Raw genomic sequence first — 19,148 nt, 5'->3', positions numbered from 1 at the left:
GTAAATAAAGAAGTAAAGCAAACAATTATCTCTTCTAGTTATGAACTTTGTACTTGTATGCTGCTTGCTATAAGTTGCTTAGCCTTGTCAAATTTCACATGTAGAGGATTTAAAGCAAAATAACTTTTTTTAGGTTTTATATATGCATTTTGAAATAGCAAAAAACATAAATTACCATATCAATACCAAGAATTCCACTATAATTTATCTAGCTTAGTAACTAAGCTGTATTTGTGTCTAAAAAAATATGATTTTTCGAACTCACTAATGTCTTAATTTACTGCCTGGAATCTAGCATGAAAAAGAAATAATTTCCCGTGCAAATACTTCACAGACACTGAGAAAACCACTAGGGGGACATTCTGAGTTTTTGATTGATTATACACACGTCATTGGGTGAAGTAGGTGTACGTAAGCAAGTATTTTCAAAAACGTAAGAGGAGGGCAGGGCCACTTTGGTTGGTTTAATAAATATATTAATATGTCAGAAAAGTGAAAAGATAGGAGGTTCTTATCTTATATTCTAGCTTGTCAGTAATTTGAGTATGTAATTTGTAAAAAAACCCATAGACTTTGTATTTGGACATCACAAACATCTAATTTAAACCAATGCTGCATTCAACATACCACATGACACACAAAATTCAATATTTTTGATTTTTTTTTAATATTTACTTTTAAATTAAGAAACTAACTAAAGTATAATACTAAAATTTGAATTATAGTCTGCAGTTTCATACCAAACTTATTGACATACATTCATAAAATAGTAGTTCAATAAAATTTTGAATGTGAGTCTGCAAATGCAATGACATGGCCTTCGACCCATGACCATAGTAAGACCTGTGTTGGTTGGTAGGGTTAAAACACTTGTACCAAACAAAGACAAAGCAAGTTCTAGTTTACCACTGAAATTCAGACAAAAGGTTAAAACTGAAGTATACCAAAATCCAATGCATCACATGTCACGGACTTTTTATGTACAAAAGACTTCTAATGTTTACAAAAAGTCTGCCAAATTTTGTGAAGATATAGAAAGTGTATTAAAAGTTATAGTATGAAAACTGAAAGAAATACAAAATGGTTACGAGGTTGGTCAATTTGACTGACTTCATAGCGAGAGAGTTAACAAGTATGTGTTTAAGTACATGCAGAAACAGCATGAAAATTTAAAAAAATTACATGAATATATCTGACTGGAGATATATTCTAAACTTGTTATAGAAGGGTGAAATTTATGACTATTTTTTAAGTTGTATGTATATTTTTTTATTCATTAAAACTTGTCTATTATCATTGTTGTGACCTAAGGATAACTCCCTTTCTCCATAGTCTGTTTTTAAAGATATTACTGAATCTTTAGAGTCACATGTGGAATCTGTGAGGCAACACTTAATGCTTTCTTTTTTGGTTGCTCGTTTGTCTCAGCCAGCTCCCATACCATCTATACCTGTTTTCCATCCTGCACCCCTACCATCCTTTGCCTATTCCTTCTTCCATGGGTTCATCATTTGGCTTGCTGTCATGCTCATTGCTGCCAACAATTCCAGAGACTATCAAGTGGTTTTCAGCCTAGTAGAGGCATGTTTCTGCAGTTTTGTTCACCTGTGGCGAGAGTTCACTTCTGATCAGATGGGTGAACAGGGTTTTATCAGATAGACTTTTTCATCATTTCCTCTCCCCTCCTCCTTTGTCTCCAGTCCCAATATCCTTCTCATTACCTTAAGATCCAGCTACCAGTCAGCATCTACCTGAGGTTGTTCAGACTCTTCTCTCATTTAAGCCTATCAGCCAGCCTTCCCCAGGCTTTTTATCATCCCTTAAAAGACTGGGGACGGGTGTCCTGTGATTGATCTGCCCCACCTCAACCAGTTTCTGGATCCTCCCGCTTTACCATGTAATTATTTCTCACCCTTTAATGGGCTTTTTCTTCAGGTCTTTGAAAGACCAAGGTGGACCTCTTTGATGCTTATCTCCATATCCCCATTTTTCATCAGTCCCGCATTATCTTTGGTTTGTCCGCAACGGGATTGTCTTTCAGTTTTGCACTTTAGCTTTTGGGCTGGCTTCAGTACCAAATCTGTTTTCTCGAGTGATCAAAGCCTTTGTCCAACTTTTACATGCTTGAGAGTTGCATTTCCACCACAACATGGACAACTGGCTTCTGTTAGCTGCTTCTTAACTGGTGTTTTCTCAACACACTTGTCTGCTTTTGACAGAAGCAACTCGTGTTGGTAGGGTAGAGAATTATTTCCTGATTCCTACCCAATATCTTGTTCGTGCCCCCCCCCCCCTCTTTCAGCACATGAGGTTCTATTGCTTTTGGAGCCTTAGGCTTCATGGAAGCCCTTATCTCCTTGAGTTCTGAAGATGGAGAATTTTTTCGTGATTCGTACCCAATATCTTTTCCATCTGGGTGTGTTTTTCAACACTTACCTCGGTTGGGCCCAACCATCTCCACTTTGTCTGTGTTCAATGGGGTTATCAGTTCTTCATGCCCTTTCTTCACCCTCTCTTTCTGCATGCGAGGTTGTATTGCTAATTGGGTCTTAGGCTTCCATGGATACTTTGGATCATTTTCTTCCTATTGTATGGAACAGACTCATCATGTTTCATTCAGACAATTCTACCATTGTCTCATATATGTCACCAAGGAGGCCCTCATTCTCATTCTCTTTGTGGTTGAGCATTGGAATTACTTTATTGGGCCCACATGCTGCAGATACATCTCATAGTGTGTCATATTCTGCATGCTTTCAACCTCATGGCAGATCATCTTTCTTGACCCAATCATTTTTACCCCATGCAGTGGACCCTCAAACCTTGAGTTTTTCCAGTGGCTTTGCAATCAGTAAGGTACTCCTCATCTGGAATCTTTTGCCAATTGCATAAACACCAAGTTACCCCTTTTTTTTGGCAGATCATCTTTCTTGACCCAATCATTTTTACCCCATGCAGTGGACCCTCAAACCTTGGGTTTTTCCAGTGGCTTTGCAATCAGTAGGGTACTCCTCATCTGGAATCTTTTGCCAATTGCATAAACACCAAGTTACCCCTTTTTTTTTGGTCCCCCGTATTCATCCACAGGCTCTGGCAATTGATGCTCTCAGTCAGAGTTGGACCAACTGGTACCTTTATGCCTACTCTCCTACCTGACTCCTTCCAAGGGTGATTTCAGTCATCTATTCCACTCCATGTCAGATCCTTCTGATTGCTCTTTACTGGCTGGCACAACCTTGATTTCCTCTCCTCTTTCAACTCCAAATTCTCTCCTCTTCCTTTCACTCCATTAACCTCGGTCACCAGTCATTCATCCTACCCATCACTCCTTTGTACTTTGTGCCTGGCATTTATCCTATCCGAGAAGATCCAGATTTTCAGTGTGTATCACTTCCTTTTTAGCCCGGTCCATTTGCCCTTCCTCCCTTGTGGGTTATCAAAGTAAGTGAACATCTTCCACCATTGGTTTTCAAGCTCTCAGCCCACTCTTCCTCTCCTACAGATTTTCCTTCCTGGCTGTTCGACGATGGGGCATCTGTCTTTTCCATTGCAGGTTATCAAGTAACCTTGTCTATCACCTTCCTTTTTTCCAGGTACTGTGTTGTGGTTTTCTCTCCTACTGTCTCCCTTTTACAGTATTCCTTTTGGATTCCTCCACCTCCTCATCAAGTGGTTCTTCCAGATTGAAATATAAAATATTGTTCTTCCAGATTGGAATATCAATATTGTTCTTCCTGTCTGACACTCCCTCCATTTGAACCTTTGTTCTCCTGTTTCTGTATCACCTATCCCTGAAGACTTATTTACTACTCCTTTTAGCCTGTGGGCATTGTTGGTCTGATACCTTTGCCATCAACATTTTGTGTACACTGTTCCATTCAATATATGTTCTCCTTTCTCTTTCCTGCCCTAAACTTCACAACTTGTGAGGGACATTATTCATTCATGTCCATTTCTATTACCTCCATTTCCCTCCTTTATTCTTGGTTTGACCTAGATAGACTTCTATGTCCTGTCTGTGCTCTTCATGTTATATTGTCCACCCAACCTCCTTTTATGGTTCCTGATCCCACCTGTCCTCTTTATGTGACCTTTTTCCTTCCATTTGAAATTCAAAAACAGCTAAAATGGGATAGAAAAAAATAATTTAAAAACAATGTTTTGCCACTGTTAACGTGGCATCATCAGGTATTCAGCACAATTGTACACAGCACTTAAGTACACCCAATTGGTGACGTCAACCATATAACCTTTAGCTAGCACAAGTATAAATTTACTCCTTGTGTTTTATTTATTAAAGGTTTGTATTCCTTTATTAAAATGGCTTCTAATATTTTATGTTTATTAATATTAGGTTCTCGACAAATAACTTTAACAATTTTATTTTCATTACAATGTTTTGTATCTTTAAAATGTGACATATCATATTTTTTTCTCTCCCATTTTAGCTGTTTCTGAGTTTAAAATTTTGTCAAGTGTGGGATACCTTCAACTTTCTGCTTCTACCTTTACAGGATGGGTTCATAAGTTTATTAGACTGGCACATTCCTCACTATCTCCTTCTTCCCACAATTGTTCCAGGTGTTGTCGCATCAGATAAGGCACCTTACTATTTCCCTGCTGTCTCACCTCTGTCATCTGTTGGAGGAAATTCTTCAGTCGGCCATGTGGACGACACTTCATATGTTCATCTCCCACTACCTTCATTGGGTGGCTGTTTCTTCCTCATTGGGGTACTGCCTTCCACCTGTCACTAGCCTTCAAACATCAGTTAGACTGTAACTTTGCAAGTTATCTCTTTCTATATATTACTGCTGCTTACATTGGCATGTCCCTTTTAGGTCTAGGATCCCTCTCAGTGGCAAGTGGTGCCTGTCTAGGTATGCTATTTATCCATCCATTCCTAAAATCTGCTCTGTACAGTCAACTATAAGTCATACCAGGGTATACTATCTGCCACCTAGTGACTTAATCACTCCAGCTCTGTGTGGTGGGTCCCAGAGGTTGATTTTGTGTGGTCCTATCCGGAGGATGATGACGTGTGGCTACTCCCAGCTACTCCTCATGCTCCACTAGAGGATGATGTTTGACAGGGTAGCTTGGTGATGGTTGTATGGACATCCCACCAAAGTTTTCTTCAGGTAGAGGCTAATCTCAGCAATATCGATGTAAACCATGGTCAATAAAGCACGCTGTAGAGATGGGGTGTTCCACAAGATTGCTAGTGGGTTTTCCTCGCAATAATTTGCTTCATCCACATGGCTGTTCCAGAACGTACTAACCTTTGAACTTTCATGAGTAAAGCAGAAGGGGATTGCTAGCCATCCCTGCCCCCCCTCAATTGAATATATCAGGGGTGGTCTGCTTCTCAAAAGAGAGTTTTTGTGGTCACTTGTTGCACTGCTTCCAATGTCGACATTCCTCCAGACTCTCCACTATGTTTCTCCCTCCAGTTTCTTATAGTAGAATATGAGAGTCCTTGCTGGTTTCCAGTTCCTAGCTGCTGGGGTGGTTGACCATAGAGGCAACCTTCTGAATGTGCTCATTTCTATTCAGTAGAGAGTAGGGCAGTAGTGTTCTTTAGGTGTAGATGGCATAGATCATCCGCTCGTGTGCTAAAACTATACAGGGGAGGATATTGCACCTATATCACTATAGTACATTCCATAAATTTGAGTAGATCTGCCACGTTGCAGTTCACCTCTCTGAATGGGATTCCTTATTGTACCATCAACTGCATATTGGTTCTTGGGGTGACTGATTTTGGATTAGAGCTGGACCAATCAAAATGAATCTGGACATGATTCCTCATCCATCCTTGGTCACAGATTTTTGCCTCATGTACTCCACCAACATGCTTTGGGACCTGAAGGTTGATGTTGCATGGATCCTGTTCAATTTGCTTCTGCTCTGTGGTTGCTTGAGGTGTCAGCCATGCACTCCAGCTTCTGTGCGGTCCTATCCAAAGGATGATGTTGCATGGGGCAAATGTTGTCCCTCTGGTGCTTTACCTCAGGCAGATGTTGCACAGAGTGGAACTGGCCCATTTGGTTTTGAATTTGAAGGGAAATATCACATTGACACATCCCTTCCTACTGTCGTTTGTATGTCAGGTTCCCTGATGACTGGTGATGATTGTGGATTTTTGCACATGTTTGTTTAGTTTACCAGTATGGAAATTTTCTCCTTCCATTTTACTCAACTTGAAGTGAAGATGATGTGGACCGTCCTCCTACCACAGGTCTGATTATGTATGGCTGATGCTGCCTGGATTTGAACTGGAGTTCACCTGCTGTGTACAGTCTGTCGCACCCTAGACACTCTACACTAAGAAACACATCCATTTTAGCTTTCCCCACCATCCGATCTCTGACTGGGGACCCTACATTCCTTCTTATCCTGGACTATGATTCTGGCAATTTCAATCTGATGTAGGGTCAGATTCACCCAGTTTTTTTCTCTCAATCGTAAGGTGTTCTCATTATTTCTACCAATTTATGCAACACATACTACCACACTGAATGAAGAGTATACCTGGTACAAAAGTGGTGTGGTCTTCTACTTGTGTTCCTCTTCCTACGAGAGTTCACACTCCATGGGTATTCTTCGAACACTTTAGAAGGATGCTTATCTACATCCCTTGCACCAGTCCCTCCACCTTTTTAATGTGTGGTTTTAGCTATTATTTAAGAAGAGGTGAGGTACTGTATCAGAAGTTATTATTTTGCTTCACTGAAAATGTATTTCTGATAGGTACTTCTCACCCTTCCTCCCCACTTAAAACTTCTGCTTACTTTCTGACTAATTTCGAAGTGATGGTTAGGTAGTATCAAACAGAGGGAGTCGCAAGTGTCAGGATGGTGTGTCACACTCCTATTGGTGGAGGGTTGTCGCATGATGATTTACATGCGAAGATGCAGTGAACCACGTTGATCGTGGGATAGGTGGAAGTTTTGAGGCTTATAGCATGTGAAAAAATTTGTGCATATAGAGAGCATCACTGAATAGCTGTTATTTGAGAGAAGGTAAGTACCTATCAGAAATATATTTTCAGTGTAGGAAAGTAATAACATTCCAGGTAGGAATTGATAAGTTTTAATAATTTTTGGCATTCTTTTCAGTGAAGTAATCATGGTAATGTGCTATGTATTAATCAGATTGTTTGTAGTTGTTGTTGAAACTATAAAAACACATTTTTAATAAGCATATTTAGCATAAAAAATCTACTTCACCTACTTCAACAAATGAGCTAAGTATACTTAACCTCTTCAACCCGGGCTCGGTCCCTGGGACCGACCTCGTAACCATTTTGTGCTTGTTATAGTTTTCATGCTATAACTTTTAAATTAGTAACCAAATGTTAACGAAATTTGACAATTTATCAGTAAACATTACAATGTTTTCATATGCAAAATATCTAGTTTTTTATTAAGTCTTAAGGTTTGTAAAGCAAAGCTTCTCTCATACCTTTTTTTTGCTTTTTGTATGTTGCCTATCTATCATACAAAGTAATTTTCATTTTAAGATTAAAAATGCTTTTATGCATCAGAAAATTTTTAAATTTCAAATAGGAAATCTTTATAATGTCGAGATAGTTATCAAACATTTCTTAAGAAAAAACTTTTTATATTATCTGTTATTTTCAGTAATTAATCTCCGTACGGGTTTGGTAAGTTTGACCAATCTCACAACCACCATAAAAAAGTAGGAAATAAACATAAATTATGCCTCTTTCATTCTAAAATGAACACATACTATAACACAAAAACATAAATATTTAGACTAAATAGCTTAAATCTCTTAACATTATACATTTATATATATTTATTATTTTTTATTATATTGATCTTTAAACCAAGCCTGGCTAACAATACAAAAGTTACAAAGACACTGCTCATGAGCACTTATGTTACAGTATCAAATAACATAAAGGTGACCTTTGGTCTGTACAAAGTAACTTGTCTTGGCTGTGTTTTATTTGACTAGTATTTTGTAAAATACAGTCACATTTCAATCATTATACATTATATAAGTTCTTAAAGTTATATTTCCTAAAACATAGAACAGTAAATAAAGAAGTAAAGCAAACAGTTATCTCTTCTAGTTATGAACTTTGTACTCGCTTGCTGCTTGACATAGGTTGCTAAGCCTTTAAAAATTTTGCATGTTGATGATATGAAACAAAATATTTTTTTTAGGTTTTATATATACATTTGAATAACTAAAAAATCATAAAATTACTACATTAATACCATAGATTTCCACTATAATTTATAAAGCCTAGTAACTAAGATGTATTTGGATGTAAAAAAATATTAAAATTTTTAATGCGAGTCAACAAACGAGATGACATGGTCCTCGACCCTGACCATAATAACAACTGTTTCGAAGGGGTTAATAGTGTAACTTTTTTGAGTCGTGCTGAAACACTAATGTTGTATTGCACCAACTAATGTTACTATAAAATATAAGAGAGAGAAATGTGTGGTAAATATTAAGTAAGAGCATTTGTAGAAATGTTTAAGGTCACATGACTTTAACTACTCAAATGATTATCACAATACTAACAGCTTCTGTCATTGATTGTTAAAGAAAAGTATGTGTGTATAAAATTTTTATTGGGGGGGGGGGGATGTTGAGATACACAACTCCAAATAAACTTTTTCTGAATTTGGTTTTGAGTTTTGATGAGGTGTAAAAAACTGTTTCACATATTATCTACAAAAGTTTAATTCATGGAAATTATTCGTGATACAGTTTTCTTCTTCAACTTCTAACTTTAATTTAATTTTCCCATTTTTAGGCTGTTTGTCGAATTTATCGCTATGGCCAATCTAAATCTTGCCACATCTACAGACTAGTAACTGACAATAGCTTAGAAAAGAAAATTTATGAAAGACAAGTTAATAAACAAGGGATGTCTAGTAAGTATTATTAAGTTTTTATCTTGTTGTTGTCATTGTTATTATTGAGCTTTATTATGTCAGTAGTCTGAGTTGGAACTTTAATTTTTTCTGTGCTTACATTATGTACATTTGTATGATGTTTACTTGTCTTATTGCTCAGTTTATATTTTACCAAGTTTACCATACAACGTCTGTAGTGGTTAACAAATTATAAACTCAGACTTTGGGTATTTGCAAGCTAGAATACAAAATAAGAACCTTCCACCTTTTAGATTTTCTGAGATATCAATGTATTTTGCAAACCTACCAGGTAGCTCCACTCACTACTCCATTCTTTTGAAACCTCTTGTCTACTCATGCCTACTTTTCTCAAGTTCATGTTTATAGCCAATAGAAAGAGCATATTCCAAACTATATAAATCTGACAGTTGTTTGTAATTGGCTTGAAGGAGAAACTTGTATGTGACTAGAAATTTTGAAGTCTGTTGAGTAAGTGGTAGTCTTAAACAGAAATTAGATTTTTTTATAACCCACATAAAGCTTAGTTAGAAAGCATGATAAATTACAGAGGTTTAATGTGTGCCAGCATTGTAATTTGATAATTTTTTGGTTTTCTAAAATACATCTTTGAAATCTACAAAAATTAATCTTCCTTCTACACTTGAGAGAATGAGTCTTACAGTGAGGCTTAGCAAGTACAATGTACGTTTACAAATCACTTTTTTAACATTGTGACTACTAGAAATCATTGTTTTTCTATATATTTTTAATGTATTGTATTATGTTATAAGAAAAATAACTAAAAATTAAGCATTTATGAATAAATAGTAATAATATATATACCTGTTCATAAGCATTTACACACTTTGTACACCTATGCCACTAAATTCCAACCATTTCAGGAGGATAATTAACATAGAAATACCTACCAAGTTTGTTGGATCAGCCTGGACTTTGTACAGACCCATGTCATAAATATTTTCTTGCACTTTTATTACTTGAGGCAATTCTCATTGCAACCAATGTACTATGAACAAGCTGATAAATCCTCTCCCACTGTGTTCTTGGAGCTGTGATTAGGATAAACTCTGTGGGAAGCTCTGGTAATTGCATCTCATGAGCTCATTTGCTATCAATGGTGTCATATTACAATGTCACATGGACAGTTTAATGACAGGAATGGTGATTCATTGCTTTATGATTGGCAGATTTCTACTTAAGCCTCTAAAAGTAAAATAATTGTAGAGAATAGATGTGAAAAAAAAGTTAGAAGTAGAAACTATCAGAGGAATTACTTTGGTACTTTGTAGTCAATACTAAAGAGGATAAAGTACTAGTACTCACTTTATTTCACATTTTTCAAACTTTTAAAGTTTTGTGGTGGTTAAGAAGCCAGCCGAAATTTACATGCTTGAATCCCGAGCTCTGTCTCGGCGATATAGTCATTTGTGTGGTCCTCGAGGCAAAGTTCTTGGGGCTTATCTTTGACCGTAAGCTTAGCTTCATTCCACACATCAAGCAGCTGCGTGTCAAGTGTGCAAGGGCTCTGAACATCCTCCGTGTCCTCTCTTCCAGCTCTTGGGGAGCGGATCGATGTTCTATGCTCAGGATCTATCGTGCTTGCTTCCGTAAGGATTGGAAGGAGGAAGTAGTCCTGGCAAGGCTATGCATTGGTCATAGTTTTTTAACCCATCGTTTTCTTTTATCGGGTATTGACCCACCGATGTGTAGCCATTGTGACACTCAAGTCACAATAGCCCACATTTTACTGTCGTTCCGTCGTTATGACCGTGAGCGGTGACTTTTATCTAAAAGTTTACCCCTGATGCTGGACAGTGTCATTGGTAATGGTGACACTGTCTGATTAGATTGTATTAACTCGCTGTATTTTTACATTTTACATTAATATACTTTCTTTGTTTTTACCAGTTGTTTGGCGCAGATAGCCTTGCTGCTTTACGCCATAAAACACCAATTAATCAAACAAACAACTAAATGCTTGAAAATTTTTGGTAAGATGCACAATACGTGTTAAAAGTTGTAATGTGGAAACTCTGATGGTCACGTGGTCAGTGTAATCCACTGAGTCAGTAGCAAAAATGTTAAGAGCTTAACCTAAATGAAATCTCTTACACACTTTCTACGTAATATATTCTTTGTGCCCTAAAATAATTAGATATTTTGGTTAAGTATTTGTGTAATAATTTATGTTGTGAATTTTTGGAAATTTTTTCTTGAATGAAATCCTGCTTTAAAAAAATCTCAAAAAATACTTCTTTTTCATCGTAATTTGTTTTTATTGTATTCCTAAAATCATATAAATGTGTTAATTGAATTATGTTTACAATAAAACTAGAATTATTGTGTCTGTGTTGCTCTAGTAAGAGCATAATTATTTTCTTATGTGTTCATACATACAAAGAAAGTAACTATTAAAAATATGAATGCAAGAAGAAAAACTGGATTTCTTTTTATATTAATAATCATAAAGTTTCATATTATATTTCCAATAAGTCCTAACTTCTTGTATTTTTAGCAGTTATTTCTCTTTGTTAATTATCTTTACCAATTGAATTGGTCATTCAGCTATAAGAATAGCTTAAAATATCGATGAACAGTAAAATTGTTGACTGGTACAAACACAACTTGCATTCTTATTCTTGGCCTAGACAGGTATAGGCAAAATTTTTCCAACTATCTATTCAGTCAAGCACAATTTCTCTATTATAATAATCATTTGTGTTAAATAACTAAGTTCTTGTACTTATATGTGTATTTTAGTTAACACACAAATAAAACGTTTTCTGTCACCTGAATAGTTTGCTGTCACAGAACTCAGCGTATCATACTCACTAACCCTAAGTATCTTTACATTATGTCTTCTCATATAAAAATGCTCCTCTAGTTCAAAAGCTTATCACAAAAGAAAAGATCATCTAAAGAAACTATAAAAAAATTCACAGTTTGTGGCTTATTACTAGGTTTTATAAATATTCGTATTAGAATCCCTTATTCTTCATTACAAGAACTTCTGCTAGTCACTTTCTTAGAAATTATGAAATATTGGTTACACCACTTTATTTACTTTATGTTGACATAGATAGACAAGGATCTTTACCACCTAATCATTTTCAGCCATTTTTCTATTTTGTTTTGTAGCTATGATTTATTAGTTACTGTCCAACTCACTTGCTGTGGCATTATAAAAGCCTCACAACACCGGAAGCTTGAAATAGGCATTGAGAGAAAACAAAAGCCTCTTGAGAAACAAAAACTTTAATAAGTCTGTTTATAAAGGGTGCCAGGGTTTGAGTAAATATAAATTCATACTTTGGAATGGGCATAAAAAATTTTTAAGAATCTGTAAGAGTATTGTTTATAGGCAATACCTCTTGGAGCTGTGCACATATCAAAGTTCAAACATTTTTTACATTTGTTTTTCAAATCATACTAAATAAATTGTGCAAAGTTACCAGATATCAATACTTCGATATTTTTTGAGTAAAAAATTAGTGAAATAGTATTAGAATTACTAATTTTACTTAAATTCTGAAATTTGATATGCAGGTGTGCCTTGACCTCAGAGAGCTTCCCAGCAGTCTTAATAGGGTTAAATAGTCAATTTAAGTGATATAAGGCTCTTTGTTAATGATAAAAAGTGTGGGATATTTTTTTTGTGTTAGAGCAAAAGTTGATTTTATAATATTGTTTATCAAAGTTGGTGATTGTAAGAAATTTTGATGAGAAGTAAAGATGAATATGTCCACTACACTACACCTCCATATCCAGTGCTGATGAAGCCTTTCACCCAATACAATTATTTTATGAGATTTTAATTACCTGATTTTAAATGTTACTGTATTTTTCAAGAATTATTTCCTATGAAGAATATAAGTGGCACTTGTTTTTTTTTTGTTTTTTTCAACAAACATTGTTGAGATAACATTTGATCTTTTAACTAATTTTATTTTATTTTTGGTGGAGGAATTCCATTCTATATAACCATACCCTGCTCTGTTTTCTTTCTGATAGATCGTGTTGTGGATGAACTAAACCCAAGTACCAACTTTACATGGGGTCAAGTTACCAACCTGCTGAACTATCAAGAAGAAGAAAACCCTGTTCCAGACCTTTCAGAGTCAGCAGCTAAAGTTACAGACCCAGTACTTCGTTACTTGTGTCAAAATATGAATTACTGCCTGAGTAAGGTAAGGTTAAAGTTTAAATAGTTGGATTTAACTATTAATAATATAGAGAATTACTTTTGCTGAAGCAATAAAGATGTTATATGGTAATTTCTTAACCCTGAATTTGGTGATAAACTAATGTGGAAAACTTCAAAATAATCAACAATGAACTACTTTATAAACATAAAAATACTATAAGCTTTTATGCATGAAGTTGTTTCTTCAGATGGAAGTATAAGAAAATATATCGAAGTAATTATTTCAGTGGCCACGCTTGCCTTTCGAAACTTGTGGTTTTTTTAACACATGCTTTCTCAAAATCTGCAAATTTATTCACTGTCAGTCACCTTTTGCAATGATACAGTGTGCAGTATACACTTTTTCAGACAGTTTAGTATTATTTTACATGTTCATAGGTTTCTTTACAATAATATTGGAGCCTCAACTGTTGTACCTATAACTACATAGTTACTCAAATGGTTTGTAACCAAGGGAATTGAATAATCATAAATAACTTTTATTAGGCAAATACATAATTAGCCAAAGTATAAATCTAGTATTTTAAATATTCATTAAGTAGCCTAAATGTAAAGTAAAACAACATAACAATAAGAATAACAGCAATTTATTTTGTAAAATATGACTTCGTAGTCATAATTTTATCTTAAAAACTTTGAAAACCATTAGGGAATGAATAAGGATGCTTGGAACATTTTTGACATTGTATTACATAAAAAAAAAAACCTTGGTAATTTAAACCAGTAAGTATATCTTGTTATATCCACACTTTAGGAACACAGTACTTTTATTTTTATTAAAATTTCCTAAATATATATATATATATGTATATATCACAAGGAATTTTGCGAAAACATGACATGAAATTAATATGCTTACATTTTACAATACTGGCTGGAATAAAGTGTCAGACATATGTACTGAGAAATCAATAAGACAGACAACTTGTATATATTAGCATTACTGCTTACTAGGGTTTATTGAAGCTGCATGTCATTACAGTCAGAGTTGTTTTCACTTCTCAGTGCTTCCTACAATATATATGTAGTAGAGCTAGTCTTAATTCAACTGGATTTTGTTGGTATAAATAGGATAATGACTAAACACAAGTTAATGGTGTTACATAATATTGATTTGTTAGATTATTATAAAATGTAAACTAGACAAGGTCTAGTAATGAAAATTGATTAGTGAATTTACATATTTAATTCATCACATCGTTAAAAGGCTGGCAGGAAAAGTGGATAAAGAATACTGCTTCGGAAACAGGGGAGGGGTTGCAGAATTGGTAGTGTTTGCCCCATGATCAAACATAACTTATATTGTTACAAACATGACATCGACAATGTAAAAGAAAAGAAATTTTATAGTTTATTTAACACAATCTAAAAACAGATTTGACTTGACACATTATCAGGAATGGATCAAGGGCTTTGTAGAGGGGTCCAACTAGACTTTTATTAGCAATACATATAAATTTACTTTAATGTCACTGTAGTACTGTTAAATATGGAGGAGGGTCTAGACACCCTGGACCTTCTCCCCTAGATTCATGCATGCTTATACAAAACTGAATAATACACTTACCAAATAAAATTAGAAACACAACACAATGTAAAAAACAGTAAATTTACGTTTTAAAGGAAGAGTTAGTGGTGAGTGTTGATAAAAAGCTATCTTCCTTATAGTCTACAGTTCAAAATTAGTGACAGTAACAGATAGCCTTCATGTAACACTTAAGTAGCCAAAGACTTGGTGGTGGGTGTTGTCAGCTAGTTGCATTCCCTCTAGCCAGCAGTTCAAAATGAATGACAGTAATTTTTATAGTCTCTATTTAACACTCAAGTAGCCAGAGAGTTGGCAGTTGATGCTGTCAGTCAGTTGCCTTCCCTTCGATTAGTTGTATTTTTGTGATATTAATTGATTATTGCAACAATTAAAAACAGTACTAATCGGAAATGCTAGCTTCATGTAATGGATTACTTACGAGCAACGATTAGTTGATTAATAAAAAAAAATTAACAGATTAATCACAACTCGAGAGTAATTGATTAATCAGTTAGTTTGACCAGCTCTAACACCAACTGCATTTATTGCACTTGAAGTATCTTTCCACTTTGCAGGTGCAAGTAAAAGGACATATAAGATCCCATACTGATGTTTTCTTAGTGTTCTTCTTTCATTTTCTATGCTTTAATTTGGAAATAGCACAAAAAACGTACTGAACTTTTGGTTGAAAAATGGAAAATACTTGTCAAAAGAAGGGCAAAGAATGTTGAATAACTTCCCAGTAAAAAAGTTACTGACATTTCATAAATACAGAATGAATGCTTTAATATACAGTGATTGTATTAGTATCTTTTAATATATTCCAAAATTTTCTAAGTTTTACTTACTTTAGATTTACCACCAAGCTTGACTTGGTTAAGTCACAACCTTAGGGTTAAGTTTAGTAAATAACACATGTTTTTCAAAAATGAAAGGTAGGAAGCTATGAAGAGTACTCTTCATTTTTGGAAATTAGCAAATAAGTTTTCAGTGGATTCTGAAAAGTTATCAGTCATTTAATAGTGCATTCATACAAGTTTTCTGAAATCTAAATTTTATGGCAGATAAAGTAGCTATTTTGAACTTTGAGCAATTTATAGAATTTTTTCAGCGTGGGATTCTAGCTTTGGGTGAAAGGAGATAGTACTGTTTCATAAGTTGATATTCTCTTGCACTGAAATTGTATTTCCGATAGGTACTTACCTCCTCTCATCCACTTCCCACTTTTCCTCCCCACTGATTGTGCTGCAATGGTAGAGGGAGCTACTTGCAGTAGTATAGGTGGCACAGTATAATTGGGGGGGGGGGGGGTAATCACATGATCAGCACATGTTGCTGCAATGGCTCAAAAATGAAGGGGTATAATAGATGGTGCACTGTTGAAAATTTTAGCAATACTTAGAGGGCAAATCAAAGTCGAGATAGCTTTGGGTGAAGGAGGTAAGTACCTATTGGAAATACGTTTTCAGCATTAGAAAATGTTAACTTTCAAGTCAACAACTAGGGACTATAAAAAGTAAACAAACTAGGCTGGAAATAGTCTACATTATTTAGAGTCCCTAGTTGTAGGTTTGAAAATATAATCTTTGCATTTTGATTCAGTCTATTTCTGTACAATCCCTATTCCCTGTTTAAATTAACAATTTTTAATTATCCTGTTTCTTAAATTTTTTATGTCCATCGAGTAGAAAGGAAGCCTTATATATATTATGTATTTACAGCTACGTAAATCAACTTTCAAAGAAAAATAATCAACTTTTTAAATATGTCATGGACATTCATGGTATTTCATAGAGTATATCTATCTAGGTTTTGGTGTAAAATACCCAGCCAATTTTGCTGTAGGCTTATGAAACAAAAATATGAATAATAATAATAAAATACGCACTTACAATTTCAGAAAAATACGAAAATCAGTAGAATAAACTACCACTCACAAGAGTAGAGAATTCTACTGTAGTAATTGTCTACTGTTAGAAAAATCACTGAAATAGTCGCAGAAAACCACATAGAGACAAAGTGCAATAGCAAACTTGAGAAACAATAAAGAACAGCAAACTCAAAAAATGATGAATTTTCAATGTGACAGTTTTCAATTAATGTGAAATAAGTTGCACAAATTATTTTTCAGTTAATACACATTAGTAAAACACTGGATTTTTTCAAGAGCAGAAAGTGAAGGGCTTGGAGAAATTCTTCATTCCAAAACATACTTACCTCTGCTGACACTATAACTACTTCTCGATCTTCAGAGTTTTCACATTTTGCCCATCTAAGCACTGAAAATGCTTGCTCCAGTCTTTTATACCCCACTCGAATGCTCTTGGCAAATTCTAATTTGCAAAATTCTCCACCAACTTTAATGCACCCTTATAAACATACCCATTGTTTACTCTAATAAAACAAAGCATTTCCAAATAGTATAACAGTGCTTAAATTACTTGTACATTTCTGCAATGTTATATGGCTTCCAAGAGCTTATGTTGGTAAGGACAAAGAATCTCGACTTTCAAGAATCAACTTTAAAATAGCCCTACAACCTTCATGGGAATTTGTTTAGTAGCTGTGCATAGAATTTGGTGCAGTATACTTAGCTATTTTCACTGTAGGCTTTGGTGCTTGAATGGCTTTAAGTAGAAACTGGGCCAGTAGCAATGAAAAAACTGAAAATCTCTCCTTCTATTTCAAGAATCAACGTAAAAATAGTCCTATGACCTGTGCAGGAGTTTTTTAGTAGATTTGCCCAGGTTTGAATAAAATATTCATATCTGTTTTTTCTGTAGACATGTAAAACAATGATAATGAATATTAATAATAATATGAAGAACAAATGGATGAATTTTGTCTAACAGTTGGAAAATCAACTTTTTTGCTATTATCAATATTTTAACAGCCTTAGCCATTGAGAGAGAAGGTCTTTGAGTGTTGTTTCAAGAATAAGCCTGCTTTTTAAAATGCTTTTTGCCCATATGTTCTGTTAGAATTTTTGATATTCCTGGGCATTCCCTATTATGAACCACTATTGTGGTTCATGATATTACTATTACAAGGAATATTTTATATTTTTAGCATATTATAGGATTTAGGGCTAATCTAAATTTCCTAAGCTGGCTGAACCTTGTGAGATATTATTAGGATTGTGACTTAAGATAATGATAAAAGCAAGAGTATCCAGCTGATGAAAGAATGCATTTTGAACATTATAGATTTTTTTTTGTGACATTCTGTACTGCTGGTTTAATAAATTAGTATATTAAATTAATTACATTAATTATTATGTTGATTTTTAGTTCAGATCTATGTAAGTAATTTTTTTTTATCATAAGTTATTGATAATGAGTAGTGTTAAAATTTAATACCTAATACACATTGTTCTGCTTTTGCTTTTCTTTGATGAATGGTAAATAAATGTAACCAGCATGTACACATGTTTTGTCTTTTTACTTTTGTTAAGGTTTCTAGCATGATTTTTTTTTTCACCAGGAACCATTTGAACACGAATCTTTATTGATTGATCGGAAAGAGCTCAAGCTTACAAAGCAGGAAAAACGTTTAGCCAAGCAGACGTATGAACTGGAGAAAAGAGCTAACATGTGTTCAGGTGGTTTTATGAGACCAGTTTATTTAAATAATGGACAGTTTTCTGCAAATCCTCTTGGCAGGTAATTTATCAGTATTCATAGATAACATGTGCTTTTTAAATTTTTTTAGGTAACTGTTTAATGGAGCGTATCAATTAAATCTGGTTTGTATTTGTGAATGTTAATAAAAATCATAGGTAGCTTATTTTAAATGTCTAATGTTTGCTCAGGCCTCCACTCTATGGCTCTCCTCGAGGCTATCCTGGAGGTTTGTACTCTCGACCTCAGCAGTCCACTCCAGTTCCAATGCAGCCTATGGGTAATATGGCAGGAGGTCGCCAGTTATCACCCTATGTCAGTCTCATTCAGTCTCTTATCAGGCAGGGTGTAAATGTCCAACGGGTTACAGTGCCAAATAGTGAGTTTGTGTGTATTGTTTTGTGGTTAGTCTTTCAAATGTTAACTTAAAAATTATTCCTTTAGTTTTAATTATTATATGTGAAAGTGGAAGTAATGGGTCTTTTTTATTTGTATCTTAATTTTCATTTGTAGTTTATTGGAAATTATGTACTTCATGTGTACTGTTGGAAACCTCTGTGTGTGTAAGATGACACTAAATTTAAATTTTTGTTATTATTGATGGTACTCCAATAATAAACAAGGTGTATGAATCCTTTCTGATATTTCAGTGGTAAACAGCAGCTTACTAACTTTGTCACCACATTACCTACTCATTGTTTGATCCATTTTATGGTTTCTCATGTTGTTTGGTGCTTTACTGTATCACTTGATATTTGTTTGAAGTTTGTAAACCTACAGAGAAAGAAGTTATGTATTTGCATGTAATCTTCACAAGCTAATTTATAGAATTGTTCTGCTTTAAAAAACAACATAACAGCTGTGTGTGT

At 34.5% G+C, this 19,148-nt stretch overlaps 1 protein-coding gene across 3 annotated transcripts in view; it reads left to right on the top strand.

Annotated features, from left to right (window-relative positions):
* LOC106478499 (helicase ARIP4-like) overlaps window positions 1–19,148 on the top strand; it is an 85,747-nt gene that overhangs the window by 52,081 nt on the left and 14,518 nt on the right. For all 3 annotated transcript variants that reach the window (XM_022382117.1, XM_022382118.1, XM_013939050.2), the window contains exons 16-19: window positions 8,804–8,924; window positions 12,939–13,114; window positions 18,143–18,321; window positions 18,471–18,658. In XM_022382117.1, coding sequence (XP_022237825.1) covers window positions 8,804–8,924; window positions 12,939–13,114; window positions 18,143–18,321; window positions 18,471–18,658 — 664 coding nt within the window. The remainder of the gene's footprint in view (window positions 1–8,803; window positions 8,925–12,938; window positions 13,115–18,142; window positions 18,322–18,470; window positions 18,659–19,148) is intronic.

The sequence above is a fragment of the Limulus polyphemus genome, unplaced genomic scaffold (assembly GCF_000517525.1).
Source record: "Limulus polyphemus unplaced genomic scaffold, Limulus_polyphemus-2.1.2 Scaffold217, whole genome shotgun sequence".
Taxonomy (NCBI): Eukaryota; Metazoa; Arthropoda; class Merostomata; order Xiphosura; family Limulidae; genus Limulus; species Limulus polyphemus.
The sequence above is the reverse complement of the archived record's forward strand: the minus strand, read 5'-3'. Positions and strand labels throughout refer to the sequence as shown.